The 27,781-nt window shown below is 42.1% G+C and overlaps 1 protein-coding gene across 1 annotated transcript in view; it reads left to right on the top strand.

Moving 5' to 3' along the window:
* The first annotated feature begins 874 nt into the window (after positions 1 to 874).
* Positions 875 to 27,781, top strand: part of LOC126144061 (trypsin-1-like) — a 43,613-nt gene continuing 16,706 nt past the window's right edge. The window contains exons 1-3 of the mRNA XM_049915467.1: positions 875 to 923; positions 15,990 to 16,088; positions 21,154 to 21,287. Coding sequence (XP_049771424.1) covers positions 875 to 923; positions 15,990 to 16,088; positions 21,154 to 21,287 — 282 coding nt within the window. The remainder of the gene's footprint in view (positions 924 to 15,989; positions 16,089 to 21,153; positions 21,288 to 27,781) is intronic.

The following is a 27,781-nucleotide window of genomic DNA, read 5'->3' as shown; positions in this document are numbered from 1 at the left end:
AACATCTTGTAGCATGGTATGTTTTCGAAGGCTTTTTTTAGCCCGTGAAACGCTTTAGCCTTGTATTTACATTGTTATTAATGTCTTAATGTCCTCCGTCTTGCGAAATGTCAGAACTACTTGTCAGATGCATTTATCTTCCCTTAAGCCAGATGATCTTTATCTAATAGATCTTCAATTTTGTTGTTAGTTTTAATTTACTTTTGTTGCCCGTCTTACTGCGTACTGTGTATTTACAATACAAACTAAAGAGGTATCGATAGCAAAGATATTCTAAGAAAACTGTGAACTCAAAGTCTAATCATCACTTTGTAAGCATTATCTGAATCAGCGACACTTGGAAACGTGTTGATATTTCACCGATGTAAACTACATGTCTAAGTGGGTAATGGACCTATTATTCGTATACTTGCTTTTTAAAATTAGTTCTTGTTTTTAAAAGACAATATAACGTACTAAGTGTTAGTACTGAAACTCTCCAGGACTAATGAAGAATGTAAACTTTAACAATTAATATCTAGCGCATTAATGAAATGTTTGTCAGCAAGCACTCAAGGTTGTCTTTTAATTTTTCAAGTCCGGTAACTTAGTAGAATGAGATTCAGTCCTCGCTCTGAGGCTGTTGAGTGTACCTAAATGTAATCAGTTTCGGTACGAACATATGGATGAATTTCTCAGTTATCTCATCAGCGAAGAGTAGTCCATGATATCATGCAAACCTGGGATTTCTAGTCAAAGATAAAGTAGTCGGCAGCTCCTGTGCGTAGTGGACTGCTCTTTGACCTGCCAAGGTCGCAGCCTGTCGAGATCTCGTGGCCAATACAGTACGGTATATAAGGGCGGCGATGGGCGGCGCCTGCCAGCCGCCTCCGACATGTTGCGACAAGCCGTTCTCCTGTTCGCCCTCGCCGGCTGCGTGCTGGGTAAGAGTCTGCACTTTTTCCACTGTATACGGAGCCAATGATTCGATCGTAGTGTATCTCTCATTTGGTAATCACTAGGGAGCTCGGTACTGTCAGTTTATCCATTCTGTGTGAAAGCCAGTCCAATGTAATTTTAATTGTCCATGTCGCAATTTCAGACGCTTTCCGAGTTTTATAATAACTTATCCTAATTCAAAATTCACTCGATAAATCATATAATTTTATTATGATTTTTAGGATTGCCAGTAAATAATAATAATAATAATAATAATAATAATAATAATAATAATAATAAGCACCCGTATCATCTAGCATAGCCACACATCGATCAAGACGCATCCAACACATGGCTAAGGAAAGGCAATATATACAGTGAGACGGAAGGATTCATGATTGCAATACAGGGTCAAACAATAAACACCAGATATTACAGCAAGCATACTATTAAAGATCCCAATACCACAACAGATAAATGCAGACTTTGCAAACAACAAATAGAAACAGTAGACCACATCACAAGCGGATGTACAATACTCGCAAATACAGAATACCCCAGAAGACATGACAATGTAGTAAAAATAATACATCAACAACTTGCCATACGACATAAACTAATAAAACAACAGGTTCCCACATACAAGTATGCACCACAAAATGTACTGGAAAATGATGAATACAAATTATACTGGAACAGAACCATTATAACAGATAAAACAACACCACATAACAAACCTGACATACTCACCAATAAAAAGAAGAAATTAACACAACTAATGGAAATATCCATACCCAATACAACAAATATACAGAGGAAAACAGGAGAAAAAATTGAAAAATACATCCAACTGGCTGAGGAAGTCACGGACATGTGGCATCAGGATAAAGTTGACATTATACCAATTATACAATCAACTACAGAAGTCATACCACATAATATCCACCAGTACATCAACGCAATACAGCTACATCCAAACGTATATATACAACTACAGAAATCTGTAATTATTGATACATGTTCAATTACCCGAAAGTTCCTAAATGCAATGTAACATAAACCGTACAGTTAAAAGGAAGTCACGCTTGATCAAGGTCCGCGTCACTTTCCATTTTTAACCAGACATAACGTCTGAGACAGGAAAGAGAAATAATAATAACAATAGTTTTACCCTCAATAATATAGCCATAAAGCATCTCAGCAAAACAGGTGAAACCTTTAGTGCCGCACGGATAAAATAGTCAGGCGTCTGGTAATTCCGTATATCTATTGTAATCTGTTAAACTCTACAAATTGTACCCAATAACGATATTATGCCGTAAACAGTGGCATAACGAGGATATAACAGCCAGGCCGCGTGCTAGGGACGGCTGTTGCCGCCAAAACAACTGGTTTTCTGTTGTATCTTTTATTTCCAACGCGTTTAACCTGCATCTTAAAACCGCCCAAAATAACTGGTTTTCGGTTTATTATTCCTATTATTTTCTGTTATAAAAGTAGAAATCGAGTAAAGATTGAAAAATATTGACTCCCTCAGTTTCAAGATACATAGAATCAAAATGTCAAATTAAATACGCAAATACAAGAAAACTTAGTCTGTCCACCACCGCAACTTTTCTCGAAAAGTAATAATTGGCTCCATACTAACAAAACCACCAGTATTCTGCTACTGATTAAAATCTCCTGAAACTCTGCTGACGAATCATATTATAATCGAGGATCGTACCACTATTAGAGCATTATGAATAGTCAGTGCTAAAGGGGAAAAATGACATGGAAGAACTCTATTTTTCATTTTGCAAGCAGATAAACTACAGATTAGCTACTTTTCATTTTTATTGTAAACTGTGAATGAATTGGTAAGTTTTTATTTTTCTCCTTATATGATGTGGCAGCTGTGTTGCGTCTCATACCGTCCTTAATCTTTTAAAGCAAATGCACGGCTGTACTTCATTGCTACGTCACATTGTAATAATATTTCCAGACTAAGTTTAGTGCCATTTTGTAATGCAACTAACTCCGACGCCAACAGCGAGAAGGTACCATGTAGACGAGATAAGCTAATCTTATACGCTGCTTATAATCGCATACTATCGAATAGTATGGTAACAGGTACATTATTTTCTCAGAAACGCTGTACCAATCCTCAAGCCAAGTGTCTCTTTATCGTTTCTGTCTGTATCGTTACTAAAACGGCGCTGATAGCTTTTCTCATTTCTTATCTCAAAGGAATGGAAATCTTACGAACCAAATTAATCATTTTTTAAAGAAGGTTTACTCAAAAACCAAATATTTCACCGTTGCTGCTAGTGGATAACTGATACTTGGGTTCCTTTACCCGGTTGTTAGAAAAAATTTAAAAAGAACTTATACGCGAAACCCAACAAACGTCGAAAAATGCCGGTTATTCAGATCTAAAATATCGGTTTGGGTTTTAACCGTTCGGTTTTTCACATCCCTACCGTGTAGCGTGGGCGCGTTTTCAATGAGGGCACGGTCGTCATAACAGGTAAACAAAATGAGAAGGGCAAAAGGAAAGGGCGGAACAGAAAGAGCGAGAAAGCGATGTCGAAGAAGAAGAAGACGAAGAGAATCTTGTGCCTTATTTCCGGTAGATAGATGGAACAACTGTCGTTACGGCAAGCTAAGCAACGTAACTTAAGTAAGGCTACATTTGGATTGCTTGTATGGTTTCTTGCTGCTTTTTATTGATCGACAATGAAACAATGAGAAACGGAACCACTGTAATGTTGGAAGCAGAGCGCCTTTGGACTGTATGTTGTTCCACGTCATGAACTGTTTTGTTCAAAATGGAATTACTGAAGTTTGTGTCTTACTTCGTTGTAAACTCGTCTTGATTTAAATAAACAGGCTAACCAGCGATCTGAATTAAACAAAAAATTACAAGACGTCGACACGGGTTGTAGGTGGGGGGAGAAAATCAGTGTTTGCAGCGGGTGTCAGTTACCCTAGTTACGTAATGTCCGTAAGTATACAGCTTGGAGCGATGGAGCACCAGGCTATGCATGAACATGGTACAACAATGTATACAGTTACGGATTAGTCAGGAAGAAGGGAAATATTTGTAGGTGATTCTTTGACTCCATTCTTGCTTTGCATTTGCGTAATTACAGTTCCCAGAGAACTAAGTGGAAACTCTTTCAACTATGAGCTCCAAGACATTCATAAAGTAACTGAACATCATTCTTACATGGATGATTTGAAGCTATTCGTAAGAAATAAAAAGACATTAAGCTAACCAAGCACGGTGAAAGGGAAACTTGTGAACCCAGAGCACATACCCTTCCCTGAAGATGTCACTATTAAAAATCTGGAGCTTGATTAGATTAGATTAGATTTACTTTCATTCCAATTGATCCGTAGTGAGGAGGTCCTCCAGGATGTGGAACATGTCAGAAAAACAACAATACATGACAAATATTTACAACTAAAACAAATAAGCTAATGTACCATTCCACAGGTCCCAAGTGGAATGATCGTCATTTTTTAATGAACACTAAGCGCCATTTTACAAATACTAATGCACTGAATTTAAAATAAAAAAGTTTTTTTATTTATTTATAAGGTAATAAACATGTAATACAACTACTGTAATACTTATTTACAATGAACACATTACTGCACTGAAATGGTGCAGAAGTTAGATTATACTTACACACACACACACACACACACACACACACATTTTCAGTGAACACATTACTGCACTGAAATTGTGCAGAAGTTATGTTGTACTTATATACAAATCAGTTGGTTTTACTAAGAAATTCATCAATGGAGTAGGAGGAGTTGGCCACCAATAAATCCTTTAGGCTTCTCTTAAACTGAATTTCATTGGTTGTTAAGCTTTTTATGGCTGCTGGCAAGTTATTGAAAATGTGTGTTCCTGAATAATGCACACCTTTTCGTACAAGACTAAGTGACTTTAAATCCTTGTGAAGATTATTCTTTTTTCTAGTATTGATTCCATGAATTGAGCTGTTGGTTTGAAAAAGTGATATATTTTTAATGACAAATTTCATTAAGGAATAAATATATTGGGAAGCTGTAGTTAGTATCCCTAGTTCCCTAAACAGGCTTCTGCAGGATGTTCTTGAGTTCACACCACATATAATTCTTACTGCACGTTTTTGTGCCCGGAAAACTTTAGCTTGGCTTGATGAATTACCCCAAAAAATAATCCCATATGACATTATGGAATGAAAGTAAGCATAGTATGCCAGCTTTTTCATTTTTATATCCCCTATGTCTGACAAAATTCGCATTGCAAACAGAGATTTGTTCAGACGCTTCAGCAGTTCTGTGGTGTGCTCTTCCCAGTTGAATTTATTATCAAGCTGTAATCCCAAGAATTTAACACTGTCCACTTCTTCTGTCTTCTTGTCATCGTATGTTAGACATACGACACACCTTACAAGTTCTGAACTGCATGTAGTGTGTTTTTTCAAAGTTTAGTGACAAAGAGGGGACTTACAAGCACCTTGGTTGCAAGAAGGTTCTCATAGAACGCAGAAAATGACGCTACTGACTCATGTAAGTAACGTAACAACAAAACAGACTCAGAATAAGTCAAAACTATCATGGAGACAGAACTCTATGCATAGTCAGAAATCACATCGAATAAAAATTGGCAGAGATCTGAAGCATCTCCGGCTTCAGAAAGAATAAAAACAGATTCAGAACTTCTGATAGTAGCTACACAATTTCAGACCGTGCGGGCGTAGAACTACAAAAAGTAGTAATGAAAACCATTCACTATGGCAGATGGCGACTTTGTCGAGTACATTTTGAGACCACGAGCCGTTTAATAACAGACTACCCTATTTTGGAGAAGAACGAGTATCTCAAGACGCACAAGAAGATGTGCCCATAGGACGTAACACTTCCGGTACGATTAACAAATACACGAAGAGCGAACAATAGCAACCAATAAGCCTGACGTCTTTCTGCGTCAGTCAGATAAAAGGTAGTGCCCCTTAATGGATTTCTGAGCCCCGTGTACGGGAACATTAATGGCAAGGCGACTCAGTAGAAATTGCAAAGATCTATACATTGAGATGTAAAATGGAATATAAAATAATGATTCGTGCGCTAGGGTCTGTCGTCTCAGATTGCATTACAGTAGTTTATTTCTCTAATTTGAATTGGATCCTTAGCATCTGTTTCACCTTCTTACAGTACCCTTGGAGGGAGGAGATGAGTGTTTAACGTCCCGTCAACAACGAGGTCATTAGAGACGGAGCACAATATCCTTTTGGCGGGGAGATGAATCGTTTGATGCACGAGACACAACAGACAATTCAAAAGAACTGGTTGCCCGGTTGGCTGAAGCTGCTGCCGTTATTCATGAAACAACTGGTTTTTTCGAGCGTGTTGAAGAATCGAATAACACGCAGGTACCGCAGTTGATGTTTTCAGCAACATCTGTGAAGCAGTATTCGTCACATGGGAATGTGAAATCAGTCCCTGAATATAACTAGCGTAAAAACTTTTTATGGACTCCTAGCGTGATATTTTTGTCACATAAAACAGCTCTCTTCGCACTGCTCAACGTACAAGTTGACAATTATTGAACTACATGAAATACAATCGTCATAACTTCTAACGGTTTGCGTTAGGACACTCAAACTGCACGGTTGGCCACGGGGCATGATGGGAATTTGTGTGGTTTGGTTTAGCGACGAAGCCCACTTTAATTTGGATGGATTCGTCAATAAGCAAAAGTATCGAATTTGGGGGACTGATAATCCTCATTGACCATCGAGATGTCCCTTTCGAAGGAACCATCCCCGCATTTGCCTGAAGTGATCTAGGGAAATTACGGAAAACCTAAATCAGGATGGCCGGACGCGGAATTGAACCATCGTCCTCCCGAATGCGAGTCCGGTGTGCTAACCACTGCGCCACCTCGCTGCGTACAGTACCCTTGAGTTTCATTATTTTCTTCAGTATCAAGGTACTTGTAAGTCCCCTGAAGTTCCAGATTTCTAATAGCGACATCTTCAACCAGGTGTATTTGGTGTAGCTTCACAAGTGTGAGACTTTCTATAGAGATGTAACAAGCATCCTTAAGTATTTGCAAAAAAGTAGAAACATTTTGAGTTGAAGGAGACGCTAGATCATATAGCACAAGCATCGAAAAGCGTTGGAGATATTCAAAATTAAGACAATGACGTTGAGGCTAGACCATATCTTACGAAGTGAAGCAATAATTGTAAGTGGGAAAATCATAAATTACAGATTTCACTAACTACATTGCTTCAGTACTCGCTTCCAGCATGGTGGATGGGAGCAGGCAGAAACTTACCGTGATTCAATGAAATTTCAGAACCGTCAAAATTGTCCAGAAGATTTTATTTAAATGAATACCAATCATGCCGTAAGATTGTTCGCGAAAATACGTACCAGTTTAGGAAAACAACAGGAAGACATTGCAAACTACATTTCACATCAGAATTTCTTCTGAAAGCTTCTGTCATATTTTCAGACACCAAAGGCTACAGAGAGATGTGCTCTATAAGTATATAACCTGTACAAGAACCCCGGCATCAGCTTACTGCACTTATAGTGAAATCTAACACTCGGAAATTAAGGATAAATTTCTACAACGGCCACAGAAGCAAAAATAAAATTGGTGGTTATGAGAAATTTTGAAATGACAGATGAGAATCAGTGATTATTATTATTCACGTTTCTTCAATAACCGCGGTTCTTAGACTGTTAATTTTCTATCAATCTGATGTTCTTGCCGGCCGTCGTGGCCGAGCGGTTCTAGGCGCTTCAGTCCGCAACCACGCTGCTGCTGTGTTCGTAGGTTCGAATCCTGCCTCGGGCATGGATGTGTGTGATGTCCTTAAGTTAGTGAGGTTTAAGTAGTTATGAGTTCTAGGGGACTAATGACCTCAGATGTTAAGTCCCATAGTGCTCAGAGAGTACACAACTTCCGCTGAACACGAAAGGTAACCTCTTCGATGAAGTCCGCGGCAAAATGGCACACTCTGTTTCGAGGAAATCGTCTACAAAGAAAAGGCTGGCAGTATCTCCGGCAACGTGTCTTTATAATATCGAATGCATCGCTTCCAGTAAGTGACGCATATCTACGACACCAATCAACAGCTTCTTTTACGGCCAAGCGCATTAAAACTGTGTGTGTCGTACGAGAGGATACCCAGAAATGGCAATAACTGGGGAAAATATGCGCAATGAGTAGGGACTACATACTAACCTGACTGATTGGAAACCTACTCCAGAATCGAAGATTCTTCGTGGATTTCCAGGGACAGAGAAGCTGGTGGACGATACAGAAAAATGGCCTACCCCAAGGAAGCGTACTGGCCCCAACACTTTTCAATATATATACTAATGACCAGCCCCTCCCCCAAGGCACCGAAAACTTCATATATGCAGATGATTCCGCCATTACAGCTCAAGCAGACAGCTTTGAAACTGTTGAACAGAATCTGTCAGAAGCCCTCGAACAGCTTGCCACCTACTATAAGAGGAACCATCTCAACCCCAACCCAGGGAAAACCCAAACCTGCGCCTTCCACCTAAAGAACAGACAATCTGCAAGAAGACTACAACTTAACTGGGAAGGAGTGCCCCTGGAACATTGCGAAACACCAAAATACTTAGGCGTCACCTTGGATAGAGCAATTACCTATAAAAAGCACTGCTTGAACACTAAACACAAAGTAGCCGCGAGAAATAACATTGTGCGCAAACTAACGGGCGCTACATGGGGGGCACAGCCTGGAATAGTGAGAACCACAGCTCTTGCTTTGTGCTATTCAACAGCGGAATACGCGTGCCCAGTGTGGTATAATTCTAGCCTCGCGAAGCAAGTGGACATACCGCTTAATGAAACCTGCCGCATCATCACAGCCTGTCTGAGACCAACCCCGAGTGATAAATTGTACTGCCTGGTAGGCGTGGCCCCACCAGATATTGGAAGGAAAGTAGCGGTCACGAAGGAAAAGACAAAGGCGTTGACCTCACCTGCCCACCCGCTGTACAATCACCAGCCAGCCCGCCGTCGACTAAAATCCAGAAAAAGCTTCCTGCACTCAGCAGAAAACATCGTCGGGACACCGCAGCAAGTGAGGCTGGCAATGTGGCGACAAGAAAACGCGCACCTCGGGGAATGGTTAGTCCCAAACGAAGAACTCCCTCCCGGCCATATGGAAGGATGGACGGCATGGAAATCTCTTTATAGGCTGCGCTCTGGTGTCACACGATCCAAAGAGAATATGCGCAAATGGGGCCTCTCAAATGAACCGGCGCTGTGTGACTGTGGACACACTCAAACCACCACCCACCTCACGCAGTGTGTGCTGTGCCCAAGCACCTGCACCATGAAGGATTTGATGAATGCCACCCCGGAAGCGCTGGACGTGGCTAGGTTCTGGTCCAAGACTTCATAAAATAAAAAACTACTTGACCCTGCTTATATATCTGTATACTCTTATACTCTTTTTGTATTTGTTATATACTTGATATGTAAGTGTTAATCATTCTGATTTTATGTACGATGCTTCTGACACGATTAAATAAATAAATAACTAAATGTGTCTATTATAATGTAGGAGTCTATTGTTCTGCTACTGATTCAGTTTTAAGGTGTGTGATTTTAATTTTACTTGACATTTTTCCGTTCTTGATTTACACACTCTCAAAATTTATGATGAAAAATGAATAAAATAATGAATAAAATACATAGTAGAGGATATTTTTCATTGTACCGTATACTACAGTATATTTAATTTCTGTTCAGTTAGCTCATGTGAAGATTGTAGAATTGTGCGCCACTCTGAGGACTATTATTAGCTGTTACTTTTTTATGTGAAAGACATACTGTAGATCAACAGTTCCCTCTTGCACGTTATGGTAATGATTCCTCGTTAGTCTATACGTCTTTTCTAGTCAGGTGGCTCTTTGTGAATTGGTTTGACTGCCAGACGTGATAGTAGTGTGTGTCCTTCAAGGAGCTTCAAAAAAGAGCATCCGCGTGTCGGGTTTTTTTCCTCCGCTATCTCGAGGCCTGCTCTTGGTATCTTATCGTCGTGATTGAGTCGAGAGGTTTAGCGCTATCGTCGAATACCAGTAGATATCTTTGCTGCTTATCTTTTAATCGCAGTAATGGATAATGCCTTACAAGAACAGTGATTTCTCACAGTAATATCTACGTCTAAACTACACAAGAAAGTTGTATGATCAGGTGTGCGAAACTAGGTGCTTCACACCATTCTTATTTGCTTTCATTTATGGCTCCTTCCGTCGTGTGACGAGAAGTGTGACGAACTGCCTTGGTTCTGGCTTGCCCTTCTGGAACAGAAGAGGCTACTTTTCACTGCGACATGTATTTAGGCATCTTTTCATTCCATCCAAAGTTAGAGTCTGTGAAAAATATGGGAAAATAGTGGTACGTCTCTGTCTGAGAGACACTTAACTGCGGAAGCAAATGGTCCTGAACAGAGATTAAACAAAATTTTCTAAGCTGGTTTTCGTGAGATATTAGGCGTCTTTCTTCGAGTTCCTGGCTACTGAAAATTTGTGTTCCACTCTTTCGTGAAATAAGGTAGATTGTGAACATTATCGTTGTCTTTACCTTACACAGGGTCATCGTTTAGCTTTAGGAGTAAACAAAACTATGTGCGTAGATGTGTACAGGTATTAGAGGAGATAAAAAGAAACACTTTTGTTATGAGACACAATTGTCATAGGTTTGCTATTTCACCTTGAAGTGACTTCACAGTTTGGTTGACTTCTTCTTATGAAACACTTTCATACTGGAATCTCATTCGCAACGCAGTTACATCAACATACTCCTAGGAAGGGTAAGTTGGCACTACTGCTAGCAGATACGAAGTCCCTCGATGAATAATTACGTTATTATTGTTTCTTTTATGTTGTGTTAAAATGATAGGTGGTAGATATCTTATTTATGGGGAGACAGGATGCAACAACCAAGTATCACGGTGCTTATATACAGAATAGTTTCAGGGAGGAGTTCACCAAATTATATCACATTTCAAAGACTTGGTGCCCGTGTACGTGAAACAGGATTCCTTAGATCAAGCAGCTCGGTAACTCGAATAGTGCCAACTATTGAGTTCAGGGAGCTGCGGTACAGCGAACTGAGCGCAAACTCAGCGCTAGCACATGATTAATAGCCAAGGAAATAAGCCAATGTGTGGAGCGTCCTGCAGGAGATGGGCGCGCACCTATTCAAGTATCAGAATGTACAAACGTGTCATTTGACGACTTTTCATACCGAGTGGTATTCTGCCATTGGTATCTGCACCAAAATACAAACATCACTGACTAGGCTGCCTACGCTAGGGAACAAATATTGAACAGCAACAACAAACGTGTCTGTGAGTTGAAAAATACTCTGATTGGGCCGTACCTTCTGCCTAACTCGCACGACTGAGCAAACTATCGCATCTTTCTTTGTGAAGTACTATCGAATGTGGAGAATGTCCCGCTAGCAGACAGGCAACGATTATTATCCGAGCATGATAGGTTTCACAACATTTTGTTTGACCTCAATGTAAGGAAATAATTTGGCCTGTGTTTCCCTCAGTTAATGGATTGGGATGGGTGGGCCATCACAGTGGGCTGCACACCGTTCGGACCTCACTTTATGAATCTCCTTTTGGCGTGGAGACGAATCGTTTGATGCACGAGACACAACAGACAATTCAAAAGAACTGGTTGCCCGGTTGGCTGAAGCTGCTGCCGTTATTCATGAAACAACTGGTTTTTCGAGCGTGTTGAAGAATCGAATAACATGCAGGTACCGCAGTTGAAGTTTTCAGCAACATCTGTGAAGCAGTATTCGTCACATGGGAATGTGAAGTCAGTCCCTGAATATAACTAGCGTAAAAGCTTTTTATGGACTCCTAGCGTGATATTTTTGTCACATAAAACAGCTCTCTTCGCACTGCTCAACGTACAACTTGACAATTATTGAACTACATGAAATACAATCGTCATAACTTCTAACGGTTTGCGTTAGGACACTAAAACTGCACTGTTGGCCACGCGGCATGATGGGAATTAGTATGGTTTGGTTTAGCGACGAAGCCCACTTTAATTTGGATGGATTCGTCAACAAGCAGAAGTATCGAATTTGGGGGACTGAGGGACTGATAATCCACATTGACCATCGAGATGTCTCTTCACCCTCAACGGGTGAAACTGTCTGGTGTGCAATGTCCAGTCACGGAATAATGAGAGGGATATTCTTTGACGGCGCTGTGACTACCGGAGAGTACGTGAAGGTTTCGGAAGACGAATTCATCCCCATTATCCAAAGTGAGCCTGATTTCGACAAGATACGGCTCATGCAAGATGAAGCTCGACCCCATCGAAGCGGAAGACTGTTTGATGCTCTGGAGGAGCAGTTTGGGGACCGCATTTTGGCTCTGTGCTACCCAGATGTCACTGGCATGGGCCTCGATTGGCAGCCATATTCTCCGGATTTGAATACATGGGATTCCGTTTTTTTTTTTGGGCGGGGGGGGGGGAGGGGAGGGCTATATTAAAGACAAGGTATACAGCAAAAACCCCCAAACTATTGTTCAGCTTAAAATAGCCATTTAGGAGGTCTTCAACAGCATCGATATTCCGTCACTTCAGCGGGTCAAGCAGAATTTCGTTATTCGACTGCACCCTATCATCGCTAATGATGGCAGGCATATCGAACGTGTCATAACGCAAATCCGAATATCTGTAGTGATTATTACGTGTTGAATAAATTGTGTGTACGCCGTAGTTCCTAACTATTTTGCGTTTTTTTCATGTAGTTCAATAATTGTCACGCTGTAACTCGTCTGGTGTGTGCTACAGTGTCTGTATTACTGTTTGGATTATTTGCTATGATTGTTTCATGCACGCATAAATAACTATATTCGGTCACTTCCAGTACGGACGTTTGAGAATGAACACAAGTCTTAAACTAGTCCCCATAAATAAATATAGGGAACTTCCTAATGCAACTTACAACGGAATTCCGACGGACGTTTGAGAATGAACACAAGTCTTAAACTAGTCCCCATAAATAAATATAGGAAACTTCCTAATGCAACTTACAACGGAATTCCGACTACCGTATTTCTTTCATTTAAAACAGTGTTCCTGTTTATCTCGTCTTAGCACTCCAAAATTTCTGTATACGTAGTTTTTATGCAGTCTGTAGAGGAGAGCGCGGCAAAGTGAGCAAGCTAAGGCATTCATATTTTTTTTAAAGTGAGTATCACTATTTGGAAGTGCTCAGAAATCAGTGAATATAATCAGCAACTTTTCAAGTATAATCTCAAATAGTTTAATTACCTTAGCGTCAAATTAAGTACTTGAAACAATTCAACTTTTACAAAATGGTTTCATGTCCACTTTGCCCGACATGGGTGGGTAAAGTGGTCACTTAGTTTTAAACTAAAAAAAGAGATAAAGCTGTTTTAAGAAAGAACTAAATATATTTTGTTGTAACACATGATTCGAATTAAATTATATACATCTTTCACAAATAACAGTCAAATTGTGTGTCTGCCGTTCGTAGTTGGTAGGCGCAGAAGGAGCACAACTGGTTCTAAATCCACTGCTCTTGTAGCTTTGAATATGAAAATTTTTCTTCGCAATACATGCATCCTCTGTCTTCATCGTTGTCGTTAAAAAGAGCTCTACCAGGGTTGGATTTCCTGCTGTTCGTAAATTTTTCTTTCTTTTCTTTTTTTGTTGCCTTTCTTCTTTTCAGCTGCCTTCCGTTCTTCCACATTTGTACCTTCTTTTTCTTCTGTCTCCTCATTTACTGCCTCGAGGTCACTGTTATGACTTGCCCTGTGAGTCCTTCTTCCGGCAGCTGCTTTTACGTTTCCCGCCTACACAAAGTCAGCACCGGGGCCACCAGTCTGTCCACGTTGACGCAATTACACAAAAGCTGTATACCCTCTAACAGCGTAACCGAAATGGCAGTAACTAAATAAGAATTATGGGGTCAACATATGACACTTTAAATGCAGTTTCATTAAAAAGACGTAGGACACATTCCTTCTCCACATAAATACGCAACTGACCTCTTGTCTTACGTCAGCAAAACTAAATTATTACAAATCTGAGGGGCAGCACTACAGGTTGGACTTCAGTGTGACTGACCCCAACAGAGAGAATAAGGTGAAGCATTTCCCGGGTCTGTGCAAGCATCTTATAACCTCCAGGAGCACAATGACCTCTTTTCTCGTCATGACCACTTTGCCCGTTTCTCCCCTACACGCATAATACACACTGCAGCAGTGGTCCAGCACAGGAAACAGCACCGTTTGAAATACACTACTGGCCATTAAAATTGTTACACCAAGGAGAAATGCAGATGATAAACGGGTATTCGTTGGACAAATACATTATAATAGAACTGACATGTGATTACATTTTCACGCAATTTGGGTGCATAGATCCTGAGAAATCAGTACCCAGAACAACCACCTCTGGCCGTAATAACGGCCTTGATACGCCAGGGCATTGAGTCAAACAGAGTTTGGATGGCGTGTACAGGTACAGCTGCCCATGCAGCTTCAACACGATACCACAGTTCATCAAGAGTTGTGACTGGCGTATTGTGACCAGCCAGTTGTTCGGCCACCATTGACCAGACGTTTTCAATTGGTGAGAGATCTGGAGAATGTGCTGGCCAGGGCAGCAGTCGAACATTTCCTGTATCCAGAAAGGCCCGTACAGGACCTGCAACATGCGGTCGTGCATTATCCTGCTGAAATGTAGGGATTCGCAGGGATCGAATGATGGGTAGAGCCACGGGTCATAACACATTTGAAACATAACGTCCACTGTTCAAAGTGCCGTCAATGCGAACAAGAGGTGACCGAGACATGTAACCAATGGCACCCCACAGCATCACGCCGGGTGATACGACAGTATGGCGATGACGAATACACGCTTCTAATGTGCGTTCACCGCGATGTCGCCAAACACGAATGCGACCATCATGATGCTGTATGCAGAACCTGGATTCATCCGACAAAATGACGTTTTACCATTCGTGCACCCAGGTTCGTCGTTGAGTACACCATCCCAGGCGCTCCTGTCTGTGATGCAGCGTCAAGGATAACCGCAGCCATGGCCTTCGAGCTGATAGTCCATGCTGCTGCAAACGTCGTCGAACTGTTCGTGCAGATGGTTGTTGACTTGCAAACGTCCCCATATGTTTACTCAGGGATCGAGGCGTGGCTGCACGATCCGTTACAGCCATGCGGATAAGACGCCTGTCATCTCGACTGCTAGTGATACTAGGCCGTCGGGATCCAGCACGGCGTTCGGTACTACCCTCCTGAACCCACTGATTCCACATTCTGCTAACAGTCATTGGATCTCGACCAACGCGATCAGCAATGTCGCGATACGATAAACCGCAATCGTGATAGGTTACAATCCGACCTCTATCAAAGTTGGAAACGTGATGGTATGCATTTCTCCTCCTTACACGAAGCATCAAAACAACGTTTCACCAGGCAACGCCTGTCAACTGCAGTTTGTGTATGAGAAAGCGGTTGGAAACTTTACTCATGTCAGCACGTTGTAGGTGTCGCCACCGGCGCCAACCTTGTGTGAATGCTCTGAAAAGCTAATCATTTGCATATCACAGCATCTTCTTCCTGTCGGTTAAATTTCGCGTCTGTAGCACGTCATCTTCGTGGTGCAGCAATTTTAATGGCCAGTAGCGTATCTCTTCGTACTTTCTGCTTCCTAGGTTCCAACCTGTAAGTCGCAACCCGATATTTCCTTTTCTGAACTGAGCCAACGTGAGCTTTTCGATTCAGATGAGCATGTACTGGTAAGTGCTCGAAGTACGGTGGGTCGAATTAATCTGGCGCCAAGCAGGCTATAGTACTTCCGGACCCCCTCCCTATAACCCGCTTGTCCTAGCGTCGTGGGTTGGACCTCTAGAGCTACGTGTGTCCGGCGCTTGGGCCTTTCTTCTAACCTGTTGTGACGGTACGTGTGGAGTGCGTCGTTGCTGACTGGAGTCTGTGTTTCAGGTGTGAGGCTGCCGCTGCGGCGGGTCGTGCATACTGGGCCAGCGAGAGCACTGGGCCCTGCTGCTGGACGCATCTACGGCGGACAGGATGCCTACAGCGGTGAGTAACACGCCGAGCCCGTGGCCACTGTACACACGTAACTTAGCAACCAGAGTAGTGAGCGGTACCAGAGGCAGCTGTAGTGTTGCCGGGGGTATAGTAATAGTAGAGACTTGTTAAAGGTCACAATCAGATATGAAATAACAATTAATACCTTCGGTAGTCTCAAGAATGGGGTTAAAATACAGGTTATATCAGTGATAAGACTATATAGTGATTTTGCTGTTCTCAGTGAAGGAGAAGAAGAATTACTTATTTTTCAATGGAATGAACAGTCTAATGGGTACAGAATACGGGCTGAGAATATGGGTAAACAAAAGATGAAATTAATCAGAAGTAGCAAAAATGGGAACAGCGAGAACCTTAACATCAAAATAGATGATCAAAAATAGGACAAAGCTAAGAAATTCTGCTGCCTTAGAAGCAAAATAAACCGTGAGAGACAAAGCAAGAACAACGCGGAAAAACAGACTAGCACTGGAAAAAAGTGCATTACTGGCCAAAAGAAGACTACTGGTATTAAACATGGGACACAATTTCAGGAAGTAATTTCCGATAATGTATGTTTGGAGCACAACGCTGTATCATAGTGAGACATGGACTGTGGCAAAATAGGAAAGGGAGAGAAGCCAGCCGTTTGAAATGTGGTTGATACGTGGTACTTGCCGGAATTAAGGAAAACGTCGAAAGGGAGGGCCCACCATTATAACTTTCTTTTCACACAACCTGTTTATTTAACAATATATGAACTATGTTTTACAGATAATCGAAGCGTTTAATCATAAAATTTTCTTTAACAAAATGAACAAATTTGCCAAATTTTTTTGACCTTAAACCTTAAGTTGAATAAGCTTTAATCTTTGCAAAAGAAATCTGAAGTGCTGTATTGCAAAACAACCAACAATAAGACAATGATCACAAGACGGCCGGACCTGCAGCTCGCCCGTTTTCGGGTGAAACAGCTGTGTTTACTGCTGCGCTGATCACAGTCTATCTGTCTCATTACGTGTCCTTCTGCAACACATGAAAACTATATATTCACCATTGATGAAAACAGTGATTCAATTACTTTTAATTTCAAAAGCTTTAAAGGTTCGGGGTCAAGATGCGCACGTGTGCTTAAAAGTTAAACAGATTAGCAAACAATATGACAATGACAAAGTCCGCAGCTCATGGGCGTGCGGTAGCGTTCTCGCTTCCCGCGCCCGGGTTCCCGGGTTCGATTCCCGGCGGGGTCAGGGATTTTCTCTGCCTCGTGATGGCTGGGTGTTGTGTGCTGTCCTTAGGTTAGTTAGGTTTAAGTAGTTCTAAGTTCTAGGGGACTGATGACCATAGATGTTAAGTCCCATAGTGCTCAGAGCCATTTGAACAATTTGACAATGACAAGGCTTACTTCAAAGCAACCAACCTCTTAATTTCAATCGGCAACCAAGGTGCGACAGTACCCCAACCCGTCCCTTCTGACAATTGACTAAAGCCCTGGTGACAATTGACTGTTAATATTTTCAAAGTTAAAATGATTGTCAGTTATTAAGACCTCACTCGACGGAACCACAAGATCGAGCTAACATACACCAATAATGACCCGGACTTTCAAGCACGGAAACTAGCAGCTTAGTGCAACAGGTAGTTCAGATTATAACTAATGAATGAGAAATACAATAACAATTAAAGAACTGAACGGATAAATCTAACCACAAGGTCCCTATCTTGTTTAACGTCAGCCTGTGTCTCAGTACAATTGTTCCGGCTGTACAGGGCTATTACAAATGATTGAAGTGATTTCATAAATTCACTGTAGCTCCATTCATTGACATATGGTCACGACACACTACAGATACGTAGAAAAACTCATAAAGTTTTGTCCGGCTGAATCCGCACTTCTGGTTTCTGCCGCCAGAGCGCTCGAGAGCGCAGTGAGACAAAATGGCGACAGGAGCCGAGATACCGTATGTCGTGCTTGAAATGCACTCACATCAGTCAGTCATAACAGTGCAACGACACTTCAGGACGAAGTTCAACAAAGATCCACCAACTGCTAAACCCATTCGGCGATGGTACGCGCGGTTTAAAGCTTCTGGATGCCTCTGTACGGGGAAATCAACGGGTCGGCCTGCAGTGAGCGAAGAAACGGTTGAACGCGTGCGGGCAAGTTTCACGCGTAGCCCGTGGAAGTCGACGAATAAAGCAAGCAGGGAGCTAAACGTACCACAGCCGACGATTTGGAAAATCTTACGGAAAAGGCTAAAGCAGAAGCCTTACCGTTTACAATTGCTACAAACTGATGGATCGATCGTGGTGGAGATCATGATCAGCAAGTCATGTCATGGCCTCCACGCTCTCCCGACTTAACCCCATGCAATTTCTTTCTGTGGGGTTATGTGAAAGATTCAGTGTTTAAACCTCTTCTACCAAGAAACGTACCCAAAACTGCGAGCTCGCATCAACGATGCTTTCGAACTCATTGATGGGGACATGCTGCGCCGAGTGTGGGAGGAACTTGATTATCGGCTTGATGTCTGCCGAATCACTAAAGGGGCACATACCGAACATTTGTGAATGCCTAAAAAACTTTTTGAGTTTTTGTATGTGTGTGCAAAGCATTGTGAAAATATCTCAAATAATAAAGTTATTGTAGAGCTGTGAAATCGCTTCAATCATTTGTAATAACCCTGTATTTACGACCAAGAGCTGATTAATTAGAACATTAAGGGTCGGGTACAAGCCCGAAAATAATAAGGAGGGGATATAGACAGTGAAACAAATCACCACGTGGATTACAGAATGTTAGCCCCCTTTATCAGCAAGCAGTTCCGTAGATCTGCAGTGCGTCGCATCGGTTACTGAGTGGTGCCGATGAAAGCCAGGCAGAAGAGGGGGGCAGCCACGCCACGAGCGATCGTCCGACACGAATGTTGCCAGCCAACCGACGGGGTGTCGGCCTGCCGCTTGAAGTCGGTGCTGACTCCGAGGAAGTACTCCGGTATCTTCGCTCTGCGCAGGCCCTCCTTGCGCATCTCGTGGCTTCGGCCGCTCGGACCTCGTGACCACCTCTTGTCGAGACGCTACCGCCAATCACCAAACTTCGTGCCTCCCTCTCGGGCCAGCGAACACCGTATATATTTCGGCAAGCAAAGACTTTCTAAGAACACAACCCTCAGATACCAAGTCTTCCTCGTAGATATTGGCAATGGGGCCGCAAGAGGTATAGTCGATACTGCAGCTGAGCCAGTGGCGCCAGACAGAACAGTCTACTAACTCAATGGCATCACGGCTCAGTGGTGCTACAGAAGAATTTCGTAAATTTGGTCGGACTAGCAGAGTAACGAATGAGAAGCATTTCTGCTGTATCTGCGAGAAAAGGAACGAACGGAAAACATTGACAAGGAGGAGAGATAAGATGACACGACATATGTTACGACATCAGGAAGTAATCTGTAACGTTCTAGAAGCGGCTATAGAGAGTAAAATCTGTAGGGAAAGACAGAGACTCGAATGCATCCAACAAGTAATTGAGGACGTAGGGTGAAAGATTTACTGTGAAATGAAAAGGTCGGCACAGGAGAGGAATTCTTGGCAGGTCGCACCAACGGAGAAAAGTAAATAAGTAAAATAGAACATAAAAACTTTACTCCAGGAACCAAAATGTGCGTGTAGGTATAACTGCTGAAGCACTCGGGAGGTCCATGAGGTGGTGTTTGTTAACTTTTGTAACATTTGGACGATCACCTGTTCGCCATTTTCTGTTCATGATGTCTGCTGCTGGTGAGAAATGACACGTTAACTGCCGTGGTGCTTTACGAGACAGAAGTCTTCCCACCGAGTGAGGTATCGCAGTGGTGGACTCGCATTCTGGAGGATGGCGGTTCAATCCCGCATCCGGACGGACTGATTTAAGTTTACTGTGATTTCCCTGAATCGTTTCAGGTAAAATGCCGGGATGGTTGCTTTGAAAGGGCACGGCCGACTCCCTTCCCCATCCTTCCCTAATCCAATGAGACCGATGACCTCGTTGTTTGGTCTCTTCCATCAAATCATCCCAACCCAACGTCTTTCTCTCTGCCGCCTGCCAATAGCGATGAAAGTAGAAAGGTAGGTGGACTGTTCTTAGCTGTGGATTCTTAGATCCATTACTGAATCCTCCTCCGCAGTTGACGTGCCATGGTCATCTTAATACGTAGGAGTGGAAGTGGAGCACGAGGAAAATTTGCTGTTGTTTAGGTGGTGGTACGTATATGCGGTACGAACAAATGAGAGGTTTGTTTCGATCAAGGCTTTGCATGCATATAGATTTCAGTGCTTAGTAGAGGCCTTCTTAATGCTTACTCATTCCGTTTTATTATGTTACTGCAACAGGTGTGGTCGCATTAGGCGACAATAGCGAAATCATGACGATGTAACCATTGCCTAGTTTTAGGATTCTCCAGAATATAAACTGGTGATTTCTAACCTATAGAAACTTCTAGTACTTCCAAAATTTCGCACCGTCATTCAGAAGCAGGTGTGTTTGTAGTTTGATCGTACCAATATTGGACAGGAACGCAAGCAGGTCTTATCGTTCAACTATCCTGTGAATGAACAACAGATGTTGCAAGAATCAATGGTTGCTGGTGGTATGGGAGTGACGATGAGATCCAAGGATTACCTTGAGGCGGAGTCTGGTCAAACAGGAGGAGCTTCCAGGGTAAAAATACCATTACGAATTTTCAAAGAGGCACGCATTACCTTTTATTAACATTTTGGTATTACTATAGTGCTTGTAACAGCCGTTCACTTATTTTTCAGCATGAACATAAACACCTTGCTAGTTTATGAAGGCTTGACGTACTGTGAATTGGAGAAACCTGTGACAATGTAGAATATGGTTACCACTGAATTATTGAAGCGTCTTTCATTGGAGCCCAACGCCCTACATTTTTAGCGTAGTTATCGGTACCCTTCCGCTAAGGAACGTACTAAGACCCTACATCAGATCAATTTGTCTTTTACGAATGCAGTGTCACTAACGTTTCCCTTCTCCAGTTATCACGTGCTGTTTCTACGTGGTGTGATCCGTGCCTTACAGGACAGTTCCCGTACCAGGTTTCGCTGCAGCTGTCGCTGCTGTTCATCCGGTCGCACAACTGCGGCGGCTCCATCGTCTCCACCACCACCGTCGTCACCGCCGGACACTGCGTCATGAACCTCGGCACCTACTACGTGAGTACACGACAGAGCGAGCTTGCATGTCATATCGCACACCGGCAAGAACAGTGACGCAACTGAAAAATGCAAAAATTGAAAAAAAAAATCGCCGTAATGACTTCTATAAAACTTACATTGAAGTACCTTAAACTGAGGTTACTTGGACCCAAGAAGTAAAATTTTTTGTATATTTAGTACCACATGATAGTCTAAAACCATTAATTATGCCGATATCCGAAATTCATTTATATTTGTGATATTTTTCTAGCAGTTTGCATCTGTTTCAGACCAATTTTTTTTGTATGTGAGTAAAAAATTATTGAAATTTGGGTCGAAGTAACTCCAGGATTTGGGTAACATGAACCCACGCATTATTTTCCTTGTAAAAAGCAGTTTAAAGGTGCATCTGGTCCAAGTAGGACCTGGGCTCTGAAAATAAAGACATTTACAGATATTTTGGTGTAAAGAATGTTCATTTAATTTGACATTTAATTGCAAAACATCCAAAAAATACATAATAAACTGTATTCACTGGTTTACACTGTTGTAAATATTCATAACAATACATTATGGTGTACAATAAAGTTAGTTTACGGTCAATGAAGACAAACCCCTTCTAATGATAGTGGGTGGGTTAATTTTTCTTTTAATGTCACATCACTTGTAGAAGAAAACGTCTTTTTCTGAAGGCCATGCCCAGGCTTTTCTTGTCGGTGTCATGCACTCAACAATGGCACCGTTGTCGCAGACGGTCACTACTTGACCTGGAAATAAAACATTATTCCAAGCCACAAGAACAAAACCTTGCTCTTGTGAGGAACCTTTTAGCATTTCTATGTCTTCTCTATTTTCGTACTCTGGAATATTACTGTGAAGGAGTGGCATACAAATTTCATCTTCAGAAGAAAGTAAGTCGCTTTCTCCGGAGTCCCTGAGACTATAAGCTTCCTCGTCCTCAGATGTTGACTCATCACATGATTTTTTCGTGGAGTTTCGTTTTTTCTACGAAGACACTTTTTTCTTTGCAGCTGTTTTTATTGTACGTTCATTTTCTCTTCGCCTTTTAGAAGATGAAGTTTCTGCTTCTTCAGACTGAATATCAGAGACATGAATGCTTTTCCCTGGTGGAACTTGGATGTTTCTTTTCCTAGCCTGGGGCTTTACAAACTCACACCTCGTTTCTTGAAGGTCACACTGGACTCGCATTCGGGAGGACGACGGTTCAATCCCGTCTCCGGCCATCCTGATTTAGGTTTTCCGTGATTTCCCTAAATCGTTTCAGGCAAATGCCGGGATGGTTCCTTTGAAAGGGCACGGCCGGTTTCCTTCCCAATCCTTCCCTAACCCGAGCTTGCGCTCCGTCTCTAATGACCTCGTTGTCGACGGGACGTTAAACACTAACCACCACCACCACCACCAATTCTTGAAGGTGAGCTAAGAACGCGTCTCCAACAAGGTCTAAGTTAACTGATCTATCATGTTCCGGAAAACGAGATAAAAGCTCATCCTTATTTTTGGGGACAATGCCAGTTTTCTTAAAACCTGCTTTCAAATTGCTTGGCAACTTAGGCTCCATCTCGTTTAATACAGTTTTTAGTGACATGGGGAATTGATGTTTTGGCAAAGATGCTGATTTCTTTCCAGCTTCAGACTGTTTCCATTTGGTTAAAATCCCTCTCCATTTAGTTTTCCAAGGCTTGAAGTAGGCTACATCGAGGGGCTATGTCATATGTGAGGAGTTTGGTGGCAGGCACATAAATTTTATATTGTGCTCTTCACACAGCTTAACAACATTTAAGCTGATATGAGATGACAAATTATGTCCAATTAAAATCTTAGTGCCTTCTTGTTTCTTCAGCACAGGCAGGAGGTGGACGATAAACTAGTCTTCAAATATTGCATGGTCAATCCAACCATGCTTACTTCGGTTGTACCTAGCACCCACTGGTCCATTTTCTGTCCACGTTGTCCAAAGGAGTTCTGCTTTATACACTCCTGGAAATTGAAATAAGAACACCGTGAATTCATTGTCCCAGGAAGGGGAAACTTTATTGACACATTCCTGGGGTCAGATACATCACATGATCACACTGACAGAACCACAGGCACATAGACACAGGCAACAGAGCATGCACAATGTCGGCACTAGTACAGTGTATATCCACCTATCGCAGCAATGCAGGCTGCTATTCTCCCATGGAGACGATCGTAGAGATGCTGGATGTAGTCCTGTGGAACGGCTTGCCATGCCATTTCCACCTGGTGCCTCAGTTGGACCAGCGTTCGTGCTGGACGTGCAGACCGCGTGAGACGACGCTTCATCCAGTCCCAAACATGCTCAATGGGGGACAGATCCGGAGATCTTGCTGGCCAGGGTAGTTGACTTACACCTTCTAGAGCACGTTGGGTGGCACGGGATACATGCGGATGTGCATTGTCCTGTTGGAACAGCAAGTTCCCTTGCCGGTCTAGGAATGGTAGAACGATGGGTTCGATGACGGTTTGGATGTACCGTGCACTATTCAGTGTCCCCTCGACGATCACCAGTGGTGTACGGCCAGTGTAGGAGATCGCTCCCCACACCATGATGCCGGGTGTTGGCCCTGTGTGCCTCGGTCGTATGCAGTCCTGATTGTGGGCTCACCTGCACGGTGCCAAACACGCATACGACCATCATTGGCACCAAGGCAGAAGCGACTCTCATCGCTGAAGACGACACGGCTCCATTCGTCCCTCCATTCACGCCTGTCGCGACACCACTGGAGGCGGGCTGCACGATGTTGGGGCGTGAGCGGAAGACGGCCTAACGGTGTTCGGGACCGTAGCCCAGCTTCATGGAGACGGTTGCGAATGGTCCTCGCCGATACCCCAGGAGCAACAGCGTCCCTAATTTGCTGGGAAGTGGCGGTGCGGTCCCCTACGGCACTGCGTAGGATCCTACGGTCTTGGCGTGCATCCGTGCGTCGCTGCGGTCCGGTCCCAGGTCGACGGGCACGTGCACCTTCCGCCGACCACTGGCGACAACATCGATGTACTGTGGAGACCTCACGCCCCACGTGTTTAGCAATTCGGCGGTACGTCCACCCGGCCTCCCGCATGCCCACTATACGCCCTCGCTCAAAGTCCGTCAACTGCACATACGGTTCACGTCCACGCTGTCGCGGCATGCTACCAGTGATAAAGACTGCGATGAAGCTCCGTATGCCACGGCAAACTGGCTGACACTGACGGCGGCGGTGCACAAATGCTGCGCATCTAGCGCCATTCGACGGCCAACACCGCGGTTCCTGGTGTGTCCGCTGTGCCGTGCGTGTGATCATTGCTTGTACAGCCCTCTCGCAGTGTCCGGAGCAAGTATGGTGGGTCTGACACACCGGTGTCAATGTGTTCTTTTTTCCATTTCCAGGAGTGTATGACAGTCACGTTAGTCTTCGTGGAATTTATTATCCTCTCTGGATATTTCTTACCTCGGCGACATATTATCTTCTTCCTACCAGGATCATCAGACATGCTGGTTTCATCATAATTGTAAATGTTATCTGGTGGAACGTCTTTAGTCAAAGCACTCAGGTTTTCAAAATACTCGACAATTACTGATTCATTGATGGCAGCACGAGCTCTTTTTATGTTGTTTGCAAATCTGACAGATAACTGGGGAAACCTCTTCAAAAACAATTTTACCCAACTCAGTGCCAGGGAAGTTGTTTCGGAAACATTGTACTGTTCTTCGATGCATTGCGAGGTACGATTTCACAATAAAACGAAAGTCCATTTCATCCACGGGAAATCCAAAATCACAAATTTTATCTATGTGACTTGCGAAAGCATACTCTTCTTCATAATTAAGAATGGTCGGATGTCCTGGTTTATTCATACGGTCATTTTTCAGTCTTCTTTTTATCGCAGACCTACTTATTTTGAAGTGTGCTGAAGCCACTCGTTGAGTCATTTCTCCAGACCTTAGAGCATTTAAACATTCTTGCAATTTTTCTCTTGTGAAATCCGCGTAGGTTCTGCTCCCAGGGGATTTTTTGTAATTTCGAGTCATTTTTTGGCTCCAGATCTGCAAATAAATAAACATCAACTCAGTGTACAAACGATTTCTTCTTCTTCTTTCGATTTCGGCCATCTTTGCACCACGTTCAACAATTCACTTGCCCGGCTTTTTGATCTTTTTTTCTCTCTTCCCAATATTTCCTCATCATTTTCGAGTGGTTCCTCCTCCGCTCTTCCGACCATTTCCTGTTATTATTCTTTAGTTTCGTTTCTTCTGGAAAACACTTAATTTCGTTCACTATTTGTCCAAACTTTTCCCTGTCCCTGATTGACTCACGGGTGACATTAAAATAGGCCAAATCCTTTTTCACCATCTGTATCCATTTATTGTTGGTTTTTTCGTTCCTGTTACTATGTTCAAACACTTTTCTTGTTAGTCTGTTTCCATCCATCCTCGACAGGTGACCATAAAACGTTAGTCTGCGTTTACGCATTGCCTCACTCACTTTCTCAATAGTTTTGTATATTTCCTTATTACTCTTTAGCTTGTACTCTTCCCCAATCTTTCTCGGTCCTAATATTTTTCTCAAAATTTTCCTTTCTTTCTTTTCCATGTTTTCTATTTCCCCCTTTTTGTTAAGAGTTAGGCACTCCGATGCATACAGGCATTCTGGTCTAATGACAGTTTTATAATGTCTTAATTTAGCTTGAATCGAAATGTTTTTTTTGTTCTATATGTCTTTGGTTTTTTGAAAAGCAAATTCCATTTTCCTTGCTCTCGCCTGGTTTGCACTCTTGTCTAAACCATTCACTTGAATTATTTCACCTAAATACTTAAATTTTTCTACTCTCTTAATATTGCCGTATTTAGTAATAAGATTTTTCTTGTTATTTCTATGATTAGACATATACACGGTTTTTTCAAATGAAATCTGCAGTCCAGCTCTGGCCGAAACTTCTTGTAGTTTCTCCAAGTAGTTCTGAGCTATTTCTTCGTTTTCTGTAATTATTGCCAGATCGTCTGCAAAAGCTAAACAGTCCACTTCTATTTTTTCTTTTTTTGTTCCAATTCTGATGTCATTCTTGGTGCCTTTGAGTTCTTCTTTCCATATTCTCAATATCTTTTCCAGTACGCAGTTGAAGAGGATTGGGGATAAACCATCACCTTGTCTAACACCTGTTTTAATTTCGAACTTCCTTGAAATTTCACCCATAAATTTAACTTTGGCCTTACTGTTTGTTAGCGTCTGTTTGATAATTTGAATTGTTTTCTTATCGACCCCAAATTCTTCCAATACTTTCAGTAATGTTTCTCTATCTACCGAGTCGTATGCTTTTTTGAAATCTACAAATACTATTGCAAATCTCTGGCCTCTTGAGATTCTGTAACGAATTAGTGTTTTCAGGTTAAATATTTGTTCAACACAGGATCTACCTTGTCTAAAACCTGCTTGATATTCACCTATTTTTTTATCCAGAACTGGCTCCACGATTTGAAGTAATTTCCTTGACAAAATTTTGTATCCTACTGGTAGTAGCGAGATCCCTCTATAATTATTAACATTCATCTTATCCCCCTTTTTGTGTAGTGGGTGTATCAGGGCACACTGCCAGTCTTCAGGAATTCTTTCTTCGTCCCAGATCTTCTTAAACATATGTTCCAAAACTTGTGGGAGGTTGGTATCCATTATTTTTAGGATTTCTGGTACTATGGAGTCTTCACCTGGGGCTTTATTGTTTTTTAGACTGTGTATTATGTGTTTTATTTCTTCAGCGTCTGGAGGTTTTGACTCGGTATTAGTATTTCGGTGGTTTTCAAAACTCATTTTATCTTTGGGTGGTTCACAATTTAGTAGATTCTCGAAATATTTTGCTAGTATTTCACAATTAGTCTTGTTTGTCAAACCTAGCTTGTTCTCTTCATCTTTAAAACATAAATTTGGGGATTGGTATTTGGTTAGCTGTTTTCTAAAAGTTTTGTAGAAATCTCTAGAATTATTTCTTTTAAAGTCTTCCTCAATCTGTTCTAGGTTATCCTGAAATTGTCTTCTTTTTTTATTACGGAAAAGCTTAGCTGTTTCTCTTCTCTGGATTTTAAAATTGTCAAGATCTTGAGGATCTTTTGTGGAGTTCCATTTCTGCCACAATTTCTGTCTCTTCTCCAGGTTCTCATCACATTCATTGTCCCACCATGGATGTCTTCTTACTCTTTTCACGAGACAATTTTCTTTTGCTATTTCAACTATTTCGTTTTTGATCTCCTCCCATCCCGCTTCCTTATTTATTGTGGATATGCCATCGCTATCTTTGTGCAATGCTCTTTGAAACCGTTGTTTAATTTCTTCATTTTTTAAAGTTTCTGTGTTATATTTTGGAATTTTGTAAAAGGTTTTCTTCTCTTTTCGAAATGGGAGTGGTCTGAATTTAATCGTAGTCAAATAGTGGTCTGAATCAACATCAAGGCTTTTCAGCACTTTAGTGTTTTGAATTTCTTCTTGACAATGAAGTGAGAT

Source organism: Schistocerca cancellata, chromosome 2, assembly GCF_023864275.1.
Source record: "Schistocerca cancellata isolate TAMUIC-IGC-003103 chromosome 2, iqSchCanc2.1, whole genome shotgun sequence".
In the NCBI taxonomy this organism is placed as follows: domain Eukaryota; kingdom Metazoa; phylum Arthropoda; class Insecta; order Orthoptera; family Acrididae; genus Schistocerca; species Schistocerca cancellata.
This window is presented reverse-complemented; position numbering and strand designations above follow the sequence as displayed.